Source organism: Phyllopteryx taeniolatus, chromosome 21 (assembly GCF_024500385.1).
Source record: "Phyllopteryx taeniolatus isolate TA_2022b chromosome 21, UOR_Ptae_1.2, whole genome shotgun sequence".
Lineage (NCBI taxonomy): Eukaryota > Metazoa > Chordata > Actinopteri > Syngnathiformes > Syngnathidae > Phyllopteryx > Phyllopteryx taeniolatus.
Window position 1 is genome coordinate 2,179,558 of NC_084522.1, and position 20,008 is coordinate 2,199,565.

At 41.1% G+C, this 20,008-nt stretch overlaps 3 protein-coding genes across 10 annotated transcripts in view; 1 reads left to right on the forward strand and 2 right to left on the reverse strand.

Moving 5' to 3' along the window:
* Positions 1–1,588: 1,588 nt before the first annotated feature.
* On the reverse strand, positions 1,589–6,468 carry LOC133471060 (ras-related protein Rab-5A-like). 4 transcript variants are annotated; one of them, XM_061760227.1, is made up of 7 exons: positions 6,266–6,467; positions 4,848–5,048; positions 3,825–3,976; positions 3,622–3,744; positions 3,462–3,555; positions 2,535–2,696; positions 2,091–2,231 (listed from the first exon to the last, which is right to left on the reverse strand). In XM_061760227.1, the coding sequence occupies exons 2-6, from the start codon at positions 5,002–5,004 to the stop codon at positions 2,578–2,580; spliced, it is 645 nt and encodes a 214-aa protein (XP_061616211.1). In that variant the 5' UTR covers positions 5,005–5,048; positions 6,266–6,467; the 3' UTR covers positions 2,091–2,231; positions 2,535–2,577. The 4 variants fall into 4 exon arrangements, with proteins under 4 accessions (XP_061616209.1, XP_061616211.1, XP_061616213.1 ...); XM_061760226.1 differs by having other exon boundaries at positions 2,092–2,231; positions 2,542–2,696; positions 6,266–6,466; XM_061760225.1 differs by lacking the exon at positions 3,462–3,555 and having other exon boundaries at positions 1,589–2,231; positions 2,542–2,696; positions 6,266–6,468.
* Positions 6,469–6,702: 234 nt separating this feature from the next.
* otud6b (OTU deubiquitinase 6B) lies at positions 6,703–8,956 on the forward strand. 2 transcript variants are annotated; one of them, XM_061760223.1, is made up of 9 exons: positions 6,703–6,763; positions 6,880–6,980; positions 7,343–7,491; positions 7,551–7,649; positions 7,724–7,924; positions 8,036–8,150; positions 8,243–8,304; positions 8,570–8,676; positions 8,764–8,956. In XM_061760223.1, the coding sequence occupies exons 2-9, from the start codon at positions 6,905–6,907 to the stop codon at positions 8,828–8,830; spliced, it is 876 nt and encodes a 291-aa protein (XP_061616207.1). In that variant the 5' UTR covers positions 6,703–6,763; positions 6,880–6,904; the 3' UTR covers positions 8,831–8,956. The 2 variants fall into 2 exon arrangements, with proteins under 2 accessions (XP_061616207.1, XP_061616208.1); XM_061760224.1 differs by lacking the exon at positions 7,551–7,649 and having other exon boundaries at positions 6,727–6,980.
* A 5,293-nt stretch (positions 8,957–14,249) lies between these two features.
* runx1t1 (RUNX1 partner transcriptional co-repressor 1) overlaps positions 14,250–20,008 on the reverse strand; it is a 36,634-nt gene continuing 30,875 nt past the window's right edge. For all 4 annotated transcript variants that reach the window (XM_061760365.1, XM_061760366.1, XM_061760364.1 and 1 more), the window contains one exon: positions 14,250–19,820. In XM_061760365.1, coding sequence (XP_061616349.1) covers positions 19,491–19,820 — 330 coding nt within the window. In that variant the 3' untranslated portion in view covers positions 14,250–19,490. The remainder of the gene's footprint in view (positions 19,821–20,008) is intronic.

The window sequence follows — 20,008 nt, forward strand, 5'->3', positions numbered from 1 at the left end:
CAAGAAATAACTACAATGCAATTGTACATTTTTGAACACGCACAATTTATTTTAAAATAAGTTACATATCTACATATTTTAAGAGAAACAGTATTTTTAAAATTTTCTACAAAAAAATGTTTTAGAATTTTTTGGATCATAAAGTATTTTTAAAGAAGGAAAATCGTATTTATGATATAAACGATAATTCAAGAAAAATGTTTGCTTGTATTTCCACTATAAATTAAAATTAAAATAAAGAATAATGATCAGAGTTTGAATTCAATGAGAAAATGTGGAGTCACTAAGAGAAACTGTTTTTTTTGTTGTATTATTGTTGTATTATTATTATTGTTTTTTTTTCTTCTTTTTTTAAAAAAGGAAAAAGGTCCCCCCCCCCTTCCTCAGATTTTTTCTAATTTCATTTTAATTTCCTCCAGTGAAAAAGTTATTTTTGAAAATGTCCACATTTTTTATAGATTTTTTTTTTCCAGGCAGTGTTTTTTTCAGGAAAAAAATAGTTGGCATGTTTTTCTAGGAAAAAAGTCAGATTAGTATAAAATTACAATTGTAATTTAATGGGACGATAAAACAACAATGTCAAGGAAAAAGTCTCCATGAGATTAAAGTCTTAATTTGAAAAGTGAATTTCGTTATATTTAATGTGCAAATGCGTGATATGAACCATTTTCATTGTATATGTTGAGTAGACTTTTAAGCTGAAAATGATTATTTTATTGTTTGTTTTTTTTAAACAGGAGGGCTAATGACACCACATACATTAAGAAAAGACCACCAATGAGAAGAAAAACCCCGGCATATAGTAACTTTTTTTTTTTTTTTTTTTTTAATCGCTAGACTGCTAAATCGACAACACCCTATTTACAGTATATTATTTATATATTTATATTTATTTATAACACACTGGCTGTGATTAGGACACGATGATATATACTTGTGAGTCATTAGTGCAAGGCATGTAAAAAGTGGTACATAACGTATATAAATATGAAAAAAAAAAAATGGGCACCTCTGACGATCAAAGCACTTTCTAATGGGGCCGATGCGAAGCGACAGATTACAAATTTTCGTTGCTGTTTTCAGAATATCGTAAATTGTCGTCGCAGGTGTTGCGGCGGGTCCGGTGAGCGGGAAGAAAAAGTCTGCAGCGAAGCCAAAAGGTTCGCACAAAGCCGCAATCCAAAATGTCCCGTACAAGTCGAGGCTTTTTTTGGGTTCTCGCAGGTGCGTCGCGCAGCCACCGGGGGGCAGCAAATGCTCCTCGACGAGTTGCGTGTGCGCAATTTGACTGCAGCGCAGACAATCATCATCCAGTGCTGCCTTGATTTACAAGTGACCCGATTTATCATTTTTTTGCGATACGAGCGATTGCTTTGATGATTTTTTTTGTTTGTTTTTGTCTTGCGTTACGATTGCTAGCTAGCCGACTTGACAACAAGCCGCAGTTTGGCAGATAGTGAACAATTCTTCCAATGAGAGGCCAAACCAAACCACGCTGACTTTGTCTTACAAAAGTCCATTAGCTAAATGCTAACACACAATGCAAAACACCATTTATGGGCTAATTAAACTATCACCAAGGTCGCGGTAATGCATATGCATTCTTTATTCAACGCAAAAAACGACTAATATGACTGCAGCTTACTGAGCGGTTGTGGCCGTCTTCTTCGTGTATTTATTATGTACGTATTATACTGCTTCCTGGTGGCCAAGGTGCACACACCGGGAGGAGCAGCACAATGCCCATTGAATTTTCAAGATGTACAAATGATTTACTTTCTCATGAATTGTGTTTTTTATTGAATATTTTTATAACGTATAATATTATAGAATGCTAATGCAGCCCTATGGGGGGCACAAGCCAGTGCAAACTGTAGGCCGGTCCCAAGTCCGGATAAATGCAGAGGGTTGCGTCAGGTAGGGCATCCGGCTTCAAACTTTGGCAAACAAATATGAGCGTTCATCCAACGAATTCCATACCGGATCGGTCGTGGCCCGGGTTAACAACGTCCGGCAAAATTAAGTTACAAAGTTAGAGAGCGCAGACTTGGATGGTTTGGACACGTCCAGAGGAGAAATTGTGAGTCTATTGGTAGAAGGGTGATGAGGATGGAGCTGCCAGGCAAGAGAGCGAGAGGAAGACCAAAGAGAAGGTTGATGGACGTCGTGAGGGCAGTTGGTGTTCGAGAGGAGGATGCAGGAGATGGGGTGACATGGAAAAGGATGACGCGCTGTGACAAGCCCAAAGGGAAAGAAGAAGAATATTATAGAATGCTAGTTTTTCCGATCAAGAGTGTTTTGGTTTCATTTGTTCCGTGACCACGCTTGTAAGTCAAGGCACCACCGTACATTGAAAAACAGCAGAGCGGTGTTAGGATCGCAGCGGTGAGGCCCGCGTGCCGTTTAGTCCAATCAAACGCTAATAAACGCTCCGCTAGGTCCAGCTAATTAACGAAGGAGCAACACAAGCAACCTAAATGTCCCGCACCGCCTCCGCCGCCAACAATCGGCCACGAGGCGCAGCGCTTCCGTACGGGTTACCATGACGATAGGTTCCGAGCCGCTTTCGGCCGCGCTCTAGTTGCTGCAACACGGCGCCTTGGCGGGCTGCGCCGCCTCCGCCAGGTCCACGCCGCGGTTTCGCCCGCCGCTGTTGGCGCCCGCCGACTGGGGCTCCGTCTTGGGCAATCGTTTGGCTGGCAGAGAGAGAAAAAAAAAAAAAATCATCATGTGCATTTGTTATGAAAAGTATACACATTTCCATCACCTCGAACTTAAAAAATGATGAACTATTTGTAATATAGATAAAGTTGTATTTTATGCAAGTGGGCAACGTTTTTTTCTTTCTTCCCCCAAACAGTATTTATTTATTTATTTTTCCAAAAAAAATGGGTGGAATTTTATTACATTTTTTTTTTTAAGGGTCAGTATTTCTCTGAGTAAAAAGTGGATTTTTTTGGGGGGGAGATTATGTTTTTAGGGAAAATGTATTTTTTTCCTTTTACAAAAAAAGGTTAGTATTGATTTGAGGAAAAAAATGTATATTTTCAAGTTCAAAAAATAATTTTTCAGAATTTTCTAAGTCAATTTTTTGGGGGAAAGTTATTATTTTGAGGAAAAAAAGTTAAAGAAAAATCTGTACTTAGGGCGAAAATATTTTAGTAAAAAAACAAAAATGTACATTTTCAAGTTTAAAAAAATATATATATATATTTGTGATGAAATAATTTTTCAAGGAAAATTCGGTATTTTTTTAAGTTAGTTTTCCTTGGAAAAAATCAGTATTTTTCAAGTAAAAAAAAAAAGTAGGTAAATCTCAGAGGCAGAATGTTCTATTTATTTGAAGTGTTTGTTTTTCCATCTGTCCAATTTATGTGGAGAGCGTCTTGGCCTTCAGTTATTTGTTCGAGTTATTTCTTCGGGACGGCATCGAGCGAGCCGCTAAACTCGCCGCGACTTACCAATGGCCAGAAATATTTCGTTGACGTTCATGGACGTCTTGGCCGACGTCTCCATGAAAAGTAAGCTGTTGTCGTCGGCGTACGCCTGCGCGTCCTGTCAAACAATAACACACCTTAATAAACACACGCTTATGGCTATAAAAAGTTGACGCCCACTGACCTGAAAGTCGACCGCCCTCTTCGAGGCCAAGTCGGCCTTGTTGCCCGACAAGGCGATGACGATGTGCGGGCTGGCTTGCCTCTGCAGCTCCTTCACCCAATTCTTTGCCCGTGCAAAAGACTCCTGAGGTGGAAAATAAAAAGTCATGAATTATTGAAAAGGGGAAAACTAAAAAAATAAAAATCTGAGAGCATCGGGCGTGCCTCGTTGGTGATGTCGTAGACCACGATGGCGGCCTGCGCGCCTCTGTAGTACATGGGCGCCAAGCTGTGGTAGCGCTCCTGGCCCGCGGTGTCCCAAATCTCAAATTTGACCGTGGTGTCGTCCAGACACACCGTCTGGGTGAGGAAGGCCGCTGGGAGAGAGACACAAACCACACCGGAACATCATCCAACAATAAACCAACTCCGGTGTTGGGACAGCTGCAGGATGTGAAAGGTTAAGAGTCTTTTATGCAAGAAAAAAATACATACTTTTTTTTTTAGGGGTCAAGTTATACGTAAGCAAGAATGTCTAATATTTTTTTTTTTTTTCGGGAAAGGTCGTCACATCATAATTTTGAGAATGTTGTATTGTTGGGATTAAAATAGTGGTAATAGTCCCCGATTTATGGTTGAATTTAACAAGAAAATAAAAAACTGCTTGTCATTTTTTTCCAAAGAAAAAGTTGCAATTATGTGACAATAAGCGAGATTTAAAAAAAAAAAAAAAAAAAAAAAGTTTTAAATAATTTTAATTCCAGAAAAGCTTTTTTTTTTTTTTAACCCCCAATGAAGAAAGTCACAACTACTGGCGAGGACTTGCGTTCTGAAATATCTTATTTTACAAAATTATGGAAAGAGAATAAATCTCATTCTTTTGGGAAAAAAAATAAAAAAGAATATATTTTTAAGAAAAAAATTATTTTTTCCCCTTGGTAAGAAGTTATAATTTTGCAATACTGTCTTCAAGATAAAAGGTCCTAACCTTATGAGAATGTCTTATTAATTCAAGGAAATTGTTGCATATACCCATCATTGCAATTGAAGTCAATGAATAAATTAAATAACAGCAAATTATTATTTCTCAAAGACAATGTTAGTTCAGTTCCGAAATCTTCATCATCATCATTCTAAACAACACTTTCATATACAATGCTATATGGAATACATATCTGCTATTTTTCTTTGCGAGCACAGTCTGAAGGAGCATCTGAGCCGACGCCCACGTGGCCGCCTCCCACTCACCTCCAATTGTGCTCTCCTGGAATTCGTGGAATTGTCCCTTGACGAAGCGCAGCACCAAGCTTGACTTGCCCACGGCCGACTCGCCCAGCAGCACCAGCTTAAACTGGCAGATCTTGTTAGCGCCGTTGGGTCTGGTCGCCCCGCCCCTGCCGGCCATGACCTCGCCGCTCGGATCGCAACGCTCGCGATTGGCACCTTTCGCTGCAACCGGAGGGAAGTGGTCAGTCGACGCTCGATGGTTCGATTTTTTTTTTTCTGCTAAAGTTGTATTTTTTTAAGAAAAAAAGTTGAAATTGAGAAATTGTCTATTATCACTACCAGACAAACTATTTGCTATGACACAGGAGACACGGACATCATCTGATTACCCAATTACAGGAGGCTATACAAAATCCTACCTTTGCTCGGTCCTGCGCAACATGCACGGGTGGATAAATGCCACAAAAACAACATAACACCCAAGTTCCAGCCACCGTATGCATTTTGATCCTCTTACACAGCGGCGACAGTGGGCACGCATACCACGCATCGCTTTGTAACTTATTTAAGGCGGAATTGCCGTTTAATTCCCACACAAACGAATGTGTGTGAGCGCCTCAAGTGTGACTTCTGGAATGTTAACCTTCAGCGCATCAAAAAAAGTCCTTGTAGAATCGAATAATCTTTGTTTAAATGGTCCACTTTTGATGTTGTACTGTATGTACAGTCAAAACAAACCTTTTTTAATTTCTTTATTGCGTTAAGTATTGGTGGCTGTTATCAGCAGCCTTCACGATTACCCGATATTTTGAAATAAGGCCGATGCAGCCCCCATAACAATACATGGTATCGGTACACACCCATACCTACTACACCCAAAATACAAGCAATGGCATGTAGTTTGTCCATAAATGATGTGGGGGGGGGGGGGGGGAGGCAACTATTATATTCAACAAACTTATAAAGGAGTTTTGGTTAAATAAATAAAATAATCGGTGCAATATTTGTATGATAAAAGTATCATTATTATCATTGATAGAAAGTCAGCTCACTTGTGGAGAGCAAACATTTCGCTTTTCGGTCTCACCCGCTGAGCAAAGACACAATCAATTCAATATTTAACGTCATTTTATTTTTGTTTTCACGTACGGTTTTTTTATTGTATTTATTTTTTTCTTTTTAAAAGGGACAATCAAGCTACGTTAGCATGCTGGCTAGCTAGTTAGCACAGGCTGGACATCGCTACCTAGTAAAAGTACAGCTAAAACACCAAAACAGGTTACACAGTCCACAAGATACTGCGATTTTCTTTCTACAATTGAATTTCCGAGGCTGACAGCGATAATAATAATTTTAAAAAAAACGGCAGCATTAGCCCGAGTAGGCTAGCGAAAGGGCTAGCTGGAAAACACCAATGTGACGTCATGTACGCGGCTAACCTGTGAGCCAGACGACGCTTTAGAACGTCAAATGTGTTCAGATGTCCTCACAGATTCGGTGCTCATCTGTCGTGGAGGAAGAAATGAGTTGGGAAATGCACCGCCGTCACGTCTTCCTCCCTTTCTTCTCGCAACTTCCCTTTGGAAGCAAAACACAAACAAGCAGCTCTTTTTCCGCCCTTACTAGTTATTTTTCCGCCCTTACAATGTAACGTCACTAGCTGAGTGACGTAACCAAAAGAGACATATGGACGGCAGCGCCCATGTTTGGTAAAATAATACATTTTTCGTACATCTTAGTAATTTAAAAAATATTATATATTATATATATTTATACTTCCTCAACATTCACTTTAAATTATTATTTTTTTTTTAAAAACCTCTCCTTATACAATGGACAACGATGGCGATGTCTGTATTACCCCATCCGGCCAGAAGAGCGCTGTGACCACTTGTGGTCGCTGGTGCTACAAGCGAAGGAGACACTGCGGAAGAAAGGTCCCAAACACAAAACACGTTTCATTTATCGCCTCATTGAATATTTTGCGACTAATGCGGTCTAATTTTAAACTTTAAAACATATAACATGTAGCCTTATTAACATTTTCGCATAGCGCACGTCAAGCATCTTCTTGAATTATGGACGAGCGGGATGTGGAGACGCCGGAGGAGATGATACTAAAGCAGCATCGTAGGGAGAAGAAGGACCTGCAAGGTACATATTATATGAGCTTCTTTTTTTTCTGTTTAAGCTGATCATTTAACACTATCTTTATTATGTCGCTTTTAGGACTGGACTGAGCCATACTTAATTTAACAGTGCATGTTGTTAAATTAACACCTGTATAACAGTGTCAAAAATAAGGGTATTACTACTTTTGTGAAGGTAGAATTTTGTATTTTAAAGCCTAAAGCTATATATTTTACATGCTCACTTTGCATTTGATTGACTCAAATTTAGAGATAGACTGATACGTTTGATTTTTTTTCAGGGCCGATGCCGATGATGACTAGTTAATGCAGAATATGATAATCGGTTGACCCCTACTCAATTTTGTGTTGTTTTTTTTTTGACAGCCAAAATCCAGAGCATGAAAAACAGCGTCCCCAAAAACGACAAGAAGAGGCGTAAGCAGATGACGGAGGAGATCACCAAGATGGAGGCCGAGCTGGATCAGAAGCACGACGAGGAGCTACGCCGGCTCGAGTCCGCGTCCGACGCGAAGGTACCGCTCGAATACGAGTCTTTGAAGTCGTTTGCATCCACCACGGATGTTCTCTCAAGGTGGAGGAGGTGCTGAATGGGGTGGAGGAGGTGCTGAATGGGGTGGAGGCGCAGACGGTTGAGCAGCAGCCCCGCGTCACCAAAGCCCAGAAGAGGAGGGTGCGCCACAAATTTAAAAGCCTCCTCCCCCAAAAAAATTCAACTCCAGAATTTTTAACGAGCGCCGTTGACAGGACAAGAAAGCCGTCCAGGAGCGCCAGCGCGAGAGCAGGATCGCGGAGGCCGAGGTGCAGAACTTGCGGGGAGAGCGCCACCTGGAGGGCGTCAAGCTGGCGGAGAAGCTGTCGCGGCGGGGGCTCCAAATCAAGGAGATCTCCACCGACGGGCACTGCATGTACCGCGCCATCCGGGACCAGCTGCTGCGGCGGGACAAGGTACAAATATACTAAAAACGATCGGATCTCAAATCATCTTCTCAACGGGTTCCCGGCGCGGAGTTATAGACGAGTCATTAAATGCCTCCGTGTTGCTGTTTTGGACGGAAGTCCGAGTTGAGCGTGAAGGAGCTGCGGTGTCGCACGGCGGCGCACATGCGGAGCCACGCCGACGACTTCCTGCCGTTCCTCAGCAACCCCGACACGGGCGGCGTGTACGCAGCAGGTACCCGAAAGCTCAACGTGTTGCCTTTCCTGGGAAAAAACAGCACTGTAATAATAATAATCATACGAGTAATCATGTCAATTGCCTTGCAGATGACTTTGAGAAGTACTGTAGCGACGTGGAGCACACGGCAGCGTGGGGCGGACAGCTGGAAGTGAGTCTGTAAACCCCGCACACACAACCAATATATACATTTATATGAACCTGAAGCCTTCTTCAGAAGATTTTGAGAAAAGACTATGAATAATTTTGGACGTGGAACATTTTGACAAAATGCAACAACAACAAAAAAAAAAAAAAAAAAAAAGCTAAATTACACCAAATGATAACCGACTCCCACCACATGAAAATTCCCTTCAACTCCAAATTTTGGGATTAATTACATCTCCTAACAATATTCCAAATGTTTCTTTTTCCAGCTGCAAGCGCTGAGCAAGGTCCTCCAGCTGCCCATCGAAGTCGTCCAGGCCGACTCGCCGACCGTCACCGTCGGCGAGGAGCACGCCGGGGACGCGATCACCCTCATGTGAGCTCTTCCAATAAACAAAAAAAACAATTCAATAAAATCCCATATTTCATTTCGCCTTCTCTTTTGTTTTGTGTGACTTTACAGCTACATGCGTCACGCTTACGGGCTGGGGGAGCACTACGACTCGGTGGAGCGGGCCGACAACAGCTGAGAGGCCATCGCGACTTACCGGGGAAAATGAAAATGAGTCATCATCCGTGTGAAGTGGGCGGGCGCACGTTGGAAACAATAGCCACGCTCCAGAAGCATATCAAAGTTGAATAAAATATGAAAAGAATGGACGTGCGTTGCCCTTTGATTTGTTGAGTATGTGTTCATACACTTTGGTGCTTACGTTGCACCGAATGTTCTGGATGGCGTGAAAAGAAGAAAACGTGCCAGTAGATGGCAGCCAATAAGCACGCCCGCGTCTGAGCGTCTTATTAGTTAGAAATCAAGCTTTGCCACAAGTGGAAATAAATGGCCATACAAATGAATGTTTTCGAGAAAATTGATTCAAAAAAAAAAAAAAAAAAGAAACATTCACTTTGACTACTTTGTAGTTGTGATATATAATAGATTTTTAACTAAATATAGATTTCCTCTCTCTCTATATATAGTGTATATATAACCTTTCAAAATGTTATTGTGATAAATTTCTGGAAAATATATTTTTGTTGTTCATAATTTAGTCATCAAAATAATTTGTGGTTGTGGCTGTTACATTTAAATTAATGTACATATATTTATTTCCATTTTAAAATGTATACATGGTTTCTAAAAAATTTTTTATGGATTTATTTATTTTCAAATAGATTTTGCTGTTAACATGTTCTATCCATTTACATTTGTTGTCATGTTTTACCAACACATTCTATTTCTATTTTGTACATTTACTGTACAGTATATTTTTGATGTTTATGACTTGTTTTTTTTTGTTTTTTTTAAGCTGTACTTACGCCTGCACTTTGGCTTGGATGGCATGGATGGCATCTCCTCTTCCAGCTGCAAGCATCAGGAGTTTTTCCTACAGCGAGGGCGATACAGAACAGAGAGAGTGAGAGAGAAGTTCATTTCTGGCAAATTAATTTCCCTTCCACGCCTGCGGAGCTCGCGGCGCGCACGCGCGTCCACCGGGCTGAGGGCTCATGCATAACGCATGAGCTTTAATTGCAAAGCCAGAAACTAATGACTTTGGACTGGTTAACAGCAGGGGAGCCATACATCCCGCGCAAACTGCATGAGAAATCAGCTCAGAGCAGAGCGAGAGAAGGGATGGGGAAAAAAAAAAAAAGAAGGCCGAAGCCCTAATTGATGAATAATTGAAGCAGGGAGCGACGGGGCATAATTGTGACATTTTGTTTCAATCAATTTCCCGACGGCGTGGAAGGAAAAAGAACGCGCGGCGCGGAAATGGACTTCGGCGTCTCCCTGACATTTTCCCGGGCTAACGAGATTCATTCCCGAGACATTTTTTCCCCCCGCATCTCACCATCTAAGATTGTCACTGCGATGTTTCCTGGCATGTTATGAATGATAACAGCCATCTTGCACAGTAGGAAAAAAAAAAACACCCAAGAAACATGGCACAAAAAAGTGCTCCGTATTCACTATACAGCCACCTTGCACAATAGAAATAAACATGACAACTAGAAATATGCCACGAAAAGTCCACCTCATTCGACACAACTGACACCTCGCATAATAGAAATAAAGTCAGGCGACTAGAAATAAGCCATAAAAAGTCCATTTCACTGATACCTTGCACACTCGAAATAAACACCATGACTAGAAATCCGTCAAAAAGTCAAATCACATTCACAGTGCTGCCACCTTGCACAACAGAAATAAACACACACGCTAGAAATCAGCAACAAAAAGTCCGCCCATGTTATGCTAACCGCCACCTTGAACAATGGAAATAAACATGACAAATAACAAAGAGAGTAACAGAATTAATCCACAAATCTGCAAAGTCGCCATCCTTCAATCGCTTCAATGCTGGTGTACCTAATGTATTGTCCCAACAAGCCCTTTTGTTTCGTTCAACTTGGCTAAGACGACGTCCGCAAGATGGCTACGTTGTTTCACAACTCGCGTAGCCGAGCTTGATTGACGTTTATGTAAATGAGGGGGGGTGGCGGCATCCTCAGAGGAGGCGCCATACAGACCAGAAAACAAAAGGGATTGTAAATTCCCAACATGCCGAGCAAATGTTAATGAGCCTCTTTGCAGCGCTGATATAATTACCGTGAGGGGTGGCGTTTGGGTGGGACGTGGGGGGTGCTGGGGCATCATCCCTGGTGGAAACGTGCGCCTGGCCTGGCGCGACTGCCTCATTGCATCGGCGGGAGGCGTTGAGCAAAGCAGGATAAAGTGGCCACGGCACCAAGTGGCATTTGTCTTCCGACCTCAACATCATTTGAAGTTCTCTAAATGTAATCTGAAAAAATAAATGCCTCACCTCCAATATACAGCTCATGTTTTCTCTTCAGGAAAAGCAAATAACAGGTAGTATCATTTTTGTGGGTGTAATTTAAAATTAAATGCCTTTCCTACAATAAATGCCCCCATTTTATTTTTCAAGAGAAGAAAACTGCAAGTTGAGTGCTGCTGTGGTGGATATAATTAAAATCTAAATACCTCACCTCCAATAAACACCTTAGTTCCTGTTATAGTACGACATACGAGTGACAGAGTTTATGCCTCAATTGATAGCCAGGTGCGTTGTCTACTTCGAATAAAACAGTAACACAAATAACCGGTTTGCAATTACAAAATAAACACCTTGCCTCAAATAAAAAATTTCTGTTATGGTGCAGCCTACGAGTGGTAGACTTTACACCTCATTTGATAGCCAGGTGCATTGTCCACTTCCACAAAATGTTTTACCTTCAGGAAAAGCAAATAACGGAATTAGTAATTACGAAAATAAACACCTCACCTCAAGTAAGGCTTTACTTCTCGTTATAGTTTGGCATATGAATTGCAGGATTTTGCGCCTCCATTGATTACTACACCCGTCCTTCACTTGAAACGCTGATAGCGGGTAGTGCCACTTTAATGGAGGTAATTACAAAATGAATGCCTTACCTCAAATAATTGCCCTTTGAGTTGCATAGTTTGCGCCTCAGTTGGTTGCCGGGCTTATGAACCGTTACAGGCATAGTGCCATTACGGTGGACGTAATTACAACATAAAACACCTCCCTTTTCTCTACTGGAAGAATGAATGAGTACTTGAACAAACAAATACCTCACCTCAAATAAACACCGCCCTTTTCTCGTTAGGTAAACAAAAAATGGAATAGGTGTTATCAACTATAACATTTGCAATGATCAAATAGCATAAAAATGTACTTGTTCCAATAAAGTGCATCCTGTTTACTAAATGCCTTAGTTCTATTAAATGCAGGTTACTGTGAATGATACTGAAGTAAATAATTAACATCCTGGCAGCAATTTGAGGAATTCACTAATTTCTGCGAAATGCTGTGATGTGCTATAGTGTTCGCTTCAATTTTCTCATTGTGACTTTCGCACGCAATTATTGAGGGGATGGCAATTTGTCGCTTGTAACGCTCTCTTACACGCCTCACCGATCTCAAGTCTCAGCCGCGTCAAAGCGGTGATTGATGCCGGGGGCTCGTTTCCCCCCAACAGCACTGCTAGCATCGATTGTTCACGGCGAAGAACCCTCGAGAGCAGAGGAAGAAGAAGAAGAAAACAGACGTGCCATCAATACACAGCCGCCACTCAGTAAAATGCAGGCTCGCTCACGCGTGAACAGCCACACTGCATTATTTATTGATGGTGCGGCGGCTTTAAGAGCGGCAGTTGCCAGTATGGGGCAGTATCAGCCTTTCGCTGACTGCATTTGGGGCGGCAGGCGCAGCGTCACTGAAGGAGCTTTGAGATACAAGAAGGGAAAACAAAGGGAAGAACATTCGAGCATGTTAGCACCATCCAAAGCTCACATAAGCTAAAGGTGTTTATTATGGGTAAGGTATTTATTATATGCTTAGCAGGTTTGTTATTTAGAAAGGAGAAAATGATTTGTACAAATGCATGTTCATTACATCTACATTTTAAAATATATTTGCACCATCACCACCTGTGATTTTTTTCTCCCCCAGGGGAGATTAATAAGGAGAGGTTTATTTGAGGTAAGGCGTTAACAGTTGGTGTTATTTATACCTGGCAATTAATGAAGTCATGGCACCTGTGTATGTGGAGGTCACTATTTGGTAACTATAAACAATTTCGTGATTCCCCCCCCCCCCGTGCCGCCCCAAGGCTAGGTGTTATAGAAGGTGAGGTGTTTATTTTTTCTGTCATGCTCAGATTAAACACTAAAAGCTGTTGAGTCGGGCTTCTGTTCCAGTCCATGCTGCCATCAGCCTAACTGACAGCAAACAGCATCAAGCAGCACCTCGAGGTTATGCGACGGCCAGCGTAATGGTGGGGAGGGGCGAAGCGGGCATACGCGAGGGAGGGCACCAGAAAGCGGCATCTGGTCGGCAGGTTTTTCTAGACCGCGTCTTGCCCGCGGCACCGCAGGCTTGACTGCGCCAACATCTGTGAAGCTGCGAGGACGCCTGCTGGACGTCCTTCAGCCAGACGTGTAGTCGCGTGTCCAAAAGACTTCAGCTCCTCAGCATGTCTGCATTTTCTCCTGTAGGGGGCAGTCATGCACATTTTAATGCTGTCAACTGCAAACTCAACACTTAAGCGGCAGCTATGACTGTGGAAAAGACTTGGCATTTATTTGATGTCGGGCATTTATTTATTGAAGTGGATGACGCATCTCGCAATGCACAACGCCTCAGTCTATTAGAGTGGAGGCCGGTTTTTGGTATCTTATGGCACCAAGTATTTTTGAAGGGGAAAGAGTAGGCAATTATTTGAGGTGAGGTGTTTACTTGTTCCCAAGCTAATGACACACCTAGCGATTAATTTAGGCATGGTATATATGGAAGGCAGTCCATTATTTGGTGACTGCATCCCTGAGTTGCATCACCTGATATTTATAGCTGAGGTGGGAAAAGTAGGCTTTTATTTCAGGCCAGGCGTTTATTTATTGACGTGGATGACGCATCAATGCACAGCGCCTCAGTCTATTAGAGTGGAGGCCGCTTTTTGGTATCCTGTGGCATTTAAAAAAATATATATATATTTTTTTTACATTTTGTTTGACTCAAAGACATTAGGTTGACCTAAAATTTATTACTACTTCATTTTATTTTACTTAAAAAATACATTGTGAGCACAATATTTAAGTAAGTTTTAAAGTTAATGTAAATATTTTTGTAGTTAACTAGCAAAATACAAACGACTTTTTAAATTTTATGTATATTCTTTTTAAGTGTCTGATTTAGTTAACTACAAAAATAGTAAGCTAACATTTTTTTTTGTTACATTTTATTATATATATTTTTTGCGACTTAAAAAAATATCTAAAAAATATCCAAACAAATTATTATAATAATAATCTATTAGCTTTTGTTTTGTCTTTCGTACATTTTTTTTGTAGATTTTTTTTAATTTTTTTTTAAACAATCTGCATGGTGCTGCTCACAAACAACAAAAATGTCAGGTAAGATATTTTATTACACCATAAAGAGAACATCAATACCAGAATTATACTGCAAAGATTCACAGACTGACAGACTATTTTGTTTACAGCCCCCGAACGCAATCATCATCATAACAATAAAAAAATAATAATAATAATTGAAAACAAAAAAAGCAAAAACCAAATCAACAAGAAAACCACAGTTCTGACATAGGAGACTGCGAAAGCTCTCTTGAGCTGTGGTCTCCATTAAGTATTGCACAACAACGTTTTTTTTCCCCCCCCCCATAAATTTCTTAGGAAATTAAATAACCCCCCCCCCCCCAGGATTGATGCCACGGCCTTTAACCATTTTTTGGGGGACTTTGGAGGAACAAAAGTTTTATGAGCATAAACGAGAAACAAAATGTTGAAACACTCCAAGAATGAAGTCAGATTTTTATGAGAACAAAAACCAATGCTAAGAGAAAAAAGTTGTGATGTTATGAAAATAAAGTTGAGCATTATTATGACAAAAAAAATGTCAACCTTTTTTCCTGTAATATTGCAAATTCATTCTCAAAATAATGCAACCTGATGCTCATAATACTACCACTTTATAAAGAAAGAAATCTTTATATTATTCTTTATGTCGGCTTTTTTTTTTTAAAACACGCGGACAATCAATCGTTATAGTGCTTTAAAGTTTTTCCTCTTAACATTACAACTTTTATCAGGCAAAGAACAAAGATCTTTTGAGGACTAAATTAATATATATTTTGTTAATGCTGTGAAAATAAAGTCAGATTTCTAAGGAAAAAAAAAAGTTGTAACATTACTAGAAAAACTATTTCATGACAATAAAGTCCTTTTGCGGGGAAAAAAGAAAAAAGTTGGGACTTGTAATATTCCAACTTCATTCTCGTAAAAAACATGAATTTCGTAATACGACAGTGGGGAAAAAGAATCGCAACTTTGCTATTCTCGTAACATCACAACTTTTTTCCTCGCAACATTCCAACTTTTCGGAACTTTTTCGGGATGTCGGGCAAAGAACTACGACAATGTTTTTTGAGGCCTAAAATGTGTTTTTACATTTTTTTAAATTTTTTTTAAATTTTTTTTATACAAGTGTTGACTTATTCGTCCACAGACGTCAAGTGAAAAAAGGACCAAGGTTACCCCCCCCCCCCCCCCCTCCCCCCGAAAATTAGCAAAAACAAGAATTTCCATTGACTTATTATCTATGAGGTCCGCATTGTTAGCGAGTGCTGATATGGTTTTGCACAGCTGTATGAGCTTCGACTTTGGGTTTCATTGTTTTTTTGTCATCATTCCTTTTCTTTTGTGACCATTCGTTGTTTTTTTCCATGTCCATGACGAGACCAGAACTGGCGGAAAAGAGGTAGAGTGAAACATCGAACTAATTTGCGCACATTTTTCTCTCTGTTTTTCAACTCACTTTTTTTGTGGCTACTAAAAATAAATGCGTTTCAAAACAGCTGGGCTGTTTTCGTATTTCACAGCTTCGGGGGTGTCAAAACACCTTTTTTGGACACTTTCAAGCCTTCAGCAATGCAGAAATGTGTTGGAACGACGTTAATTTGAGGTCACATTTTGTTGCGCATGCGTGTGTGCGTGCGTTGTGTGTATGCTTTTTGTGATGTTGTGTGTGTGTGTGTCAGGTTAAATGGTGACTCGCGGCAAAGCATAGGCAACAGCTAATTAGCTTTCTCAAATTAATTACGACAAATTAAACACCGATTGAATAGAAGTAACCCAGCAAGAAAAAGTGGTACGATCAAATTTCTCAACATTACGAAAAAAAAAAAAAACTTTTCCCCGTTGAGAGAGAGAGAGAGAAAAAAAAAAAAAACCTTCGGAACATTTTTTCTGGTAATATTGCTATTTTTCACATGCAAACTAATCTTGTCAGTTATTTTCCCCATATAACGCCTTTTTGTTTAATCCCGTAAATATTATAACAATTTTCTTCTCGATGCATTTTGACGATTTGTAAAAAATACGATTAGAAATGAGAGGCGTGATATGAGAACAATAATCGTGATGAGATTAATTTGTATGAAAAAAAAAAAAAAAAAAGGTTGGACGGTTACAAGATGAAGTCATTTTATTTTTTGTGGTAACGTAATGACTTTCATTAAAATATGATTTACATCATAATGACTAACATTATGACTTGCAATATTACAATAAAAAAGCTGACGTTACGAGAATAACGTACTTTTACAAGTGAAAAGTCGTAAAACCTCCAAATATGACGACAAGTTCATATTACAAAAAAGTCCAAATATGAAAACAACTAAATAAGATCGTAATTTTTTTTCTTGTAAAACTACGTTGTTTTTTTATTTTTTAAACTTTTACATATCACAACATTACCAACATTCTCTTGTAAAGTTATGGCTTTTTTTTTTCTTCCCTTTGCCGACTTCATTCTGGTTTTCTCGTAATAGTATTCTTGTAAAAATAGGATTGTTTTTCCTAATTACGATTTATCATAAAAAAATGTTACGACTGCATTTTTTCAATGTGACTGTTGTTTTCAGTGTTGCCCTCCCATACCTCTTTCAGGTAAGAAAAACTTAAGCAGTAAAAGCAAAAATCACTTTGTGGAATGAGAAAATGCCAACCAATAAGTTGTAAATCTTGTTTTTTTTGGGGGGGGAAAAAAAATAAAAAAACAACACAATGTTCAAAATTATTGCTCCAAACAATCAGTTGAAAGCTTCTTATGACACTTGATGCTTGGCAACTTGACACCAGAAAAAAATAATAAATCAGGTTTTAGTCCTTGGTGACAATCTTTGGCTGTTTTTAATGCGTGCTTACAGTGTGTGTGTGTGTGTGTGTTACCTGGTGCGTTGCAGTGTTAAAGCTGTCAATCGGAGTGTCCGCCATTTGGAAAGTTAAGATTCCTTTTTTTTTATTTTTTTATTTTTTTTAAATTATTCTCTATTTTTTTGTCCTAGTTTTTTTATGGTCATTTTTCTAAAAAATAAATATCTACCAAAACGTCGAGTCATGCACCATTGTCTCTTCTGAGAATGGCCGAGTTTAGCTAGCGTGTCGAAATACGCTGAAATTTGATTTTTTTTTTTTGTACATTCTGCAATTTAAAACGGGATTAACGCTAATGTATGAAAAAAAAAAAAACAACAACAACAAAAACAACAACAACCAAGCATGCTGTAAAATGAACATCTGTGACAGTGCAAATACATTTTGGTTAAAAAAAACAACAACAACAAAAAAAAAAGCAAGTGTTTCCGTGCTAGTTGTCGGGAAAAATTTCCGGCTCGGATTGGAGTAGCAGCTCTGAAATTTCGCAGGCGTTTTTTCGGGCGAAGAACTACGATGGTGTGCTAGCATGAACACGCCAGATGAAAGCAGCGCAAAGAGATAAAACGGATTGTTTTTGCTCTGACGGCTCACTGGATGAAGACAATCATCTGTAATTGTCAAAATAGTCCAAAATAACCTTTGGGGCCACCGTAGATGAGACTCAAGTCTCAAAAGAATATGCAGGTAAGCGAAGAAAGCGGATTTCGGACGTGATGAGCTTCCGGAATTCCCGACGTAGTCTTCCGCCACTTCCCGGCCGTGTGACGAGAAAATGGCCTCACTTCCCGCGTATCCAAAACGTCCTGTTTTTTTTTTTTTTTTTTGCATCCTGGATTTGTATTCCGCAGTTCGCCGACGTGGATTTTGTGTTCGGAGTCGGAAATTGACCGACATTCGAGATTCGCTCCATTCCTTGCAAATCCATCGGCATTCCGGTCCAGCAATTTGAGTGAGAAAAAAATAAAATAAAATACTGAAGAATATTCTGGCCGTCTGTCCAGCGGTGGCAAGAAATGTCCAAAATCCAAGGAGGGCATGAGTAATCCAATCAGGAATGGAACATTTGAAAAAAACTCCAGCCCATCTGAGGCAACCATAGAGTCCAAATTCCAAATCTTAGCAACACCACAGGCAGAATGACTGGATTCGACTCTTTTCCCAAAAAAAAAAACAAAAAAAAAAAACACGTATGCAGGAGGCACGTTTGTTGTATTAGTTGTCTCCAAATTCAATATAAAGTTTTGGAACACAGCACAACGCCGCAGTTTCCTGGAGGGAGAATTAGCGAACCCGTCTGCTGAAAACATCTGCTGAAATTCGACGCAGATGCTCGATTCTGTCGGCTTTGCGTCTCCAGAAGTAAAGACGTTTTTTTTGGTTTTTTTTTTTTTGTCAAATTCAGCGAGAACGCGACACTGCGGGTTCCCCTTCAGGGAGTTACGGGAATGTGCTAAAACAAAAATACGTTGTCTTGGTTGCGTTTGTGTCTTGTGTACGTAAGAACACGACAACACTATTTCAGGTGTTGGGAGTGGCTGCGGCGGCACGGTGGCCGACTGGTTAGAGCGTCAGCCTCACAGTTCTGAGGACCCGGGTTCAATCCCCGGCCCCGCCTGTGTGGAGTTTGCATGTTCTCCCCGTGCCTGCGTGGGTTTTCTCCGGGCACTCCGGTTTCCTCCCACATCCCAAAAACATGCATGAATTGGAGACTCTAAATTGCCCGTAGGCATGACTGTGAGTGCGAATGGTTGTTTGTTCCTATGTGCCCTGCGATTGGCTGGCAACCAGTTCAGGGTGTACCCCGCCTCCTGCCCGATGACAGCTGGGATAGGCTCCAGCACGCCCGCGACCCAAGTGAGGAGAAGCGGCTCAGAAAATGGATGGATGGATGGATGGATGGGAGTGGCTGCAGGTTTGGGCAGTTTCAATTTGGAATCGGTAGATCCGGCTTGAAGGGGGAGCCGCGTTTGAATTCTGAGTGCTCGCCACTGCGGTGTTGCGGAAATATTTGTCATTTCCGACGTATACTCTCTATGGCGCTTGCTTATGTCGGATTTGTGCGTCCAAAAGTCAAAAGAAAACACCGACCAAGTGGCAAACCTTCCCGCCGTCTATGGTTGACTCAGTTCAGCCTTTCAGTGGGTTGGGACAACGGCGCTTTCGCTGCGAGCAGTCTTATTTACAAGGAAAATACGCTACATTAACGACAACAATTGCAACAACAACAACAACGGGCACCAAAACCACCACGACAAGTCGCAAGAACGCTGAGCGCGAGCGTCTATTTACATTCATTCATTGGCAACAAAGAATATCTTTGCTATTAAAGTCGAGGCGAGTCAATATGACCCACGTTAAGGAAGTTCTCCGTTAGCCGCGTTAGCTTAGCATACTGCACGGGGGGGCGCGCGCCTCTAGTGGCCGTCCGGAGCGGACGACGACGACGGGGTGCCCGGCGTGGACGAGCGAGGGGCCGCGGGCGGAGTGGGAGCCGGGCTGCCGGCGCAGCTGCTGGGGGTGCACGCGGAGGAGCTGACCGGGGCGGGGGTCTCGGGGGCGGGGGCGGGGGCGGGGACGGCGACGGCGACGCCCTCCTGCGGCGGCGGCGGCTGGGCTTGGAGGGTCTGGCCGCAGACGTGGTGGTGCTTCTCCCAGTCTTTGTGCTGGCAGAAGGAGCCGCAGTAGCGAGCCGTGTTGCAGCCGCTGCACGTCTCGCTGGCTTTGCGACCGCAGTTCCAGCAGCTCTGGAAAAACAATCGGTTTAGTGGCTTTGAATTGTTTTCTACAAACATTTGCGTAATGTGCTTTTTACACACATACAAATACACACGCAGACTATGAGTATTGTTATATTGTCTGTCCACATGTGCTGCTGCACCGTTTGTGTTCAAATATCCTACGCTCGTTTTGTTAGCCTGTTTATGCTGTTTTT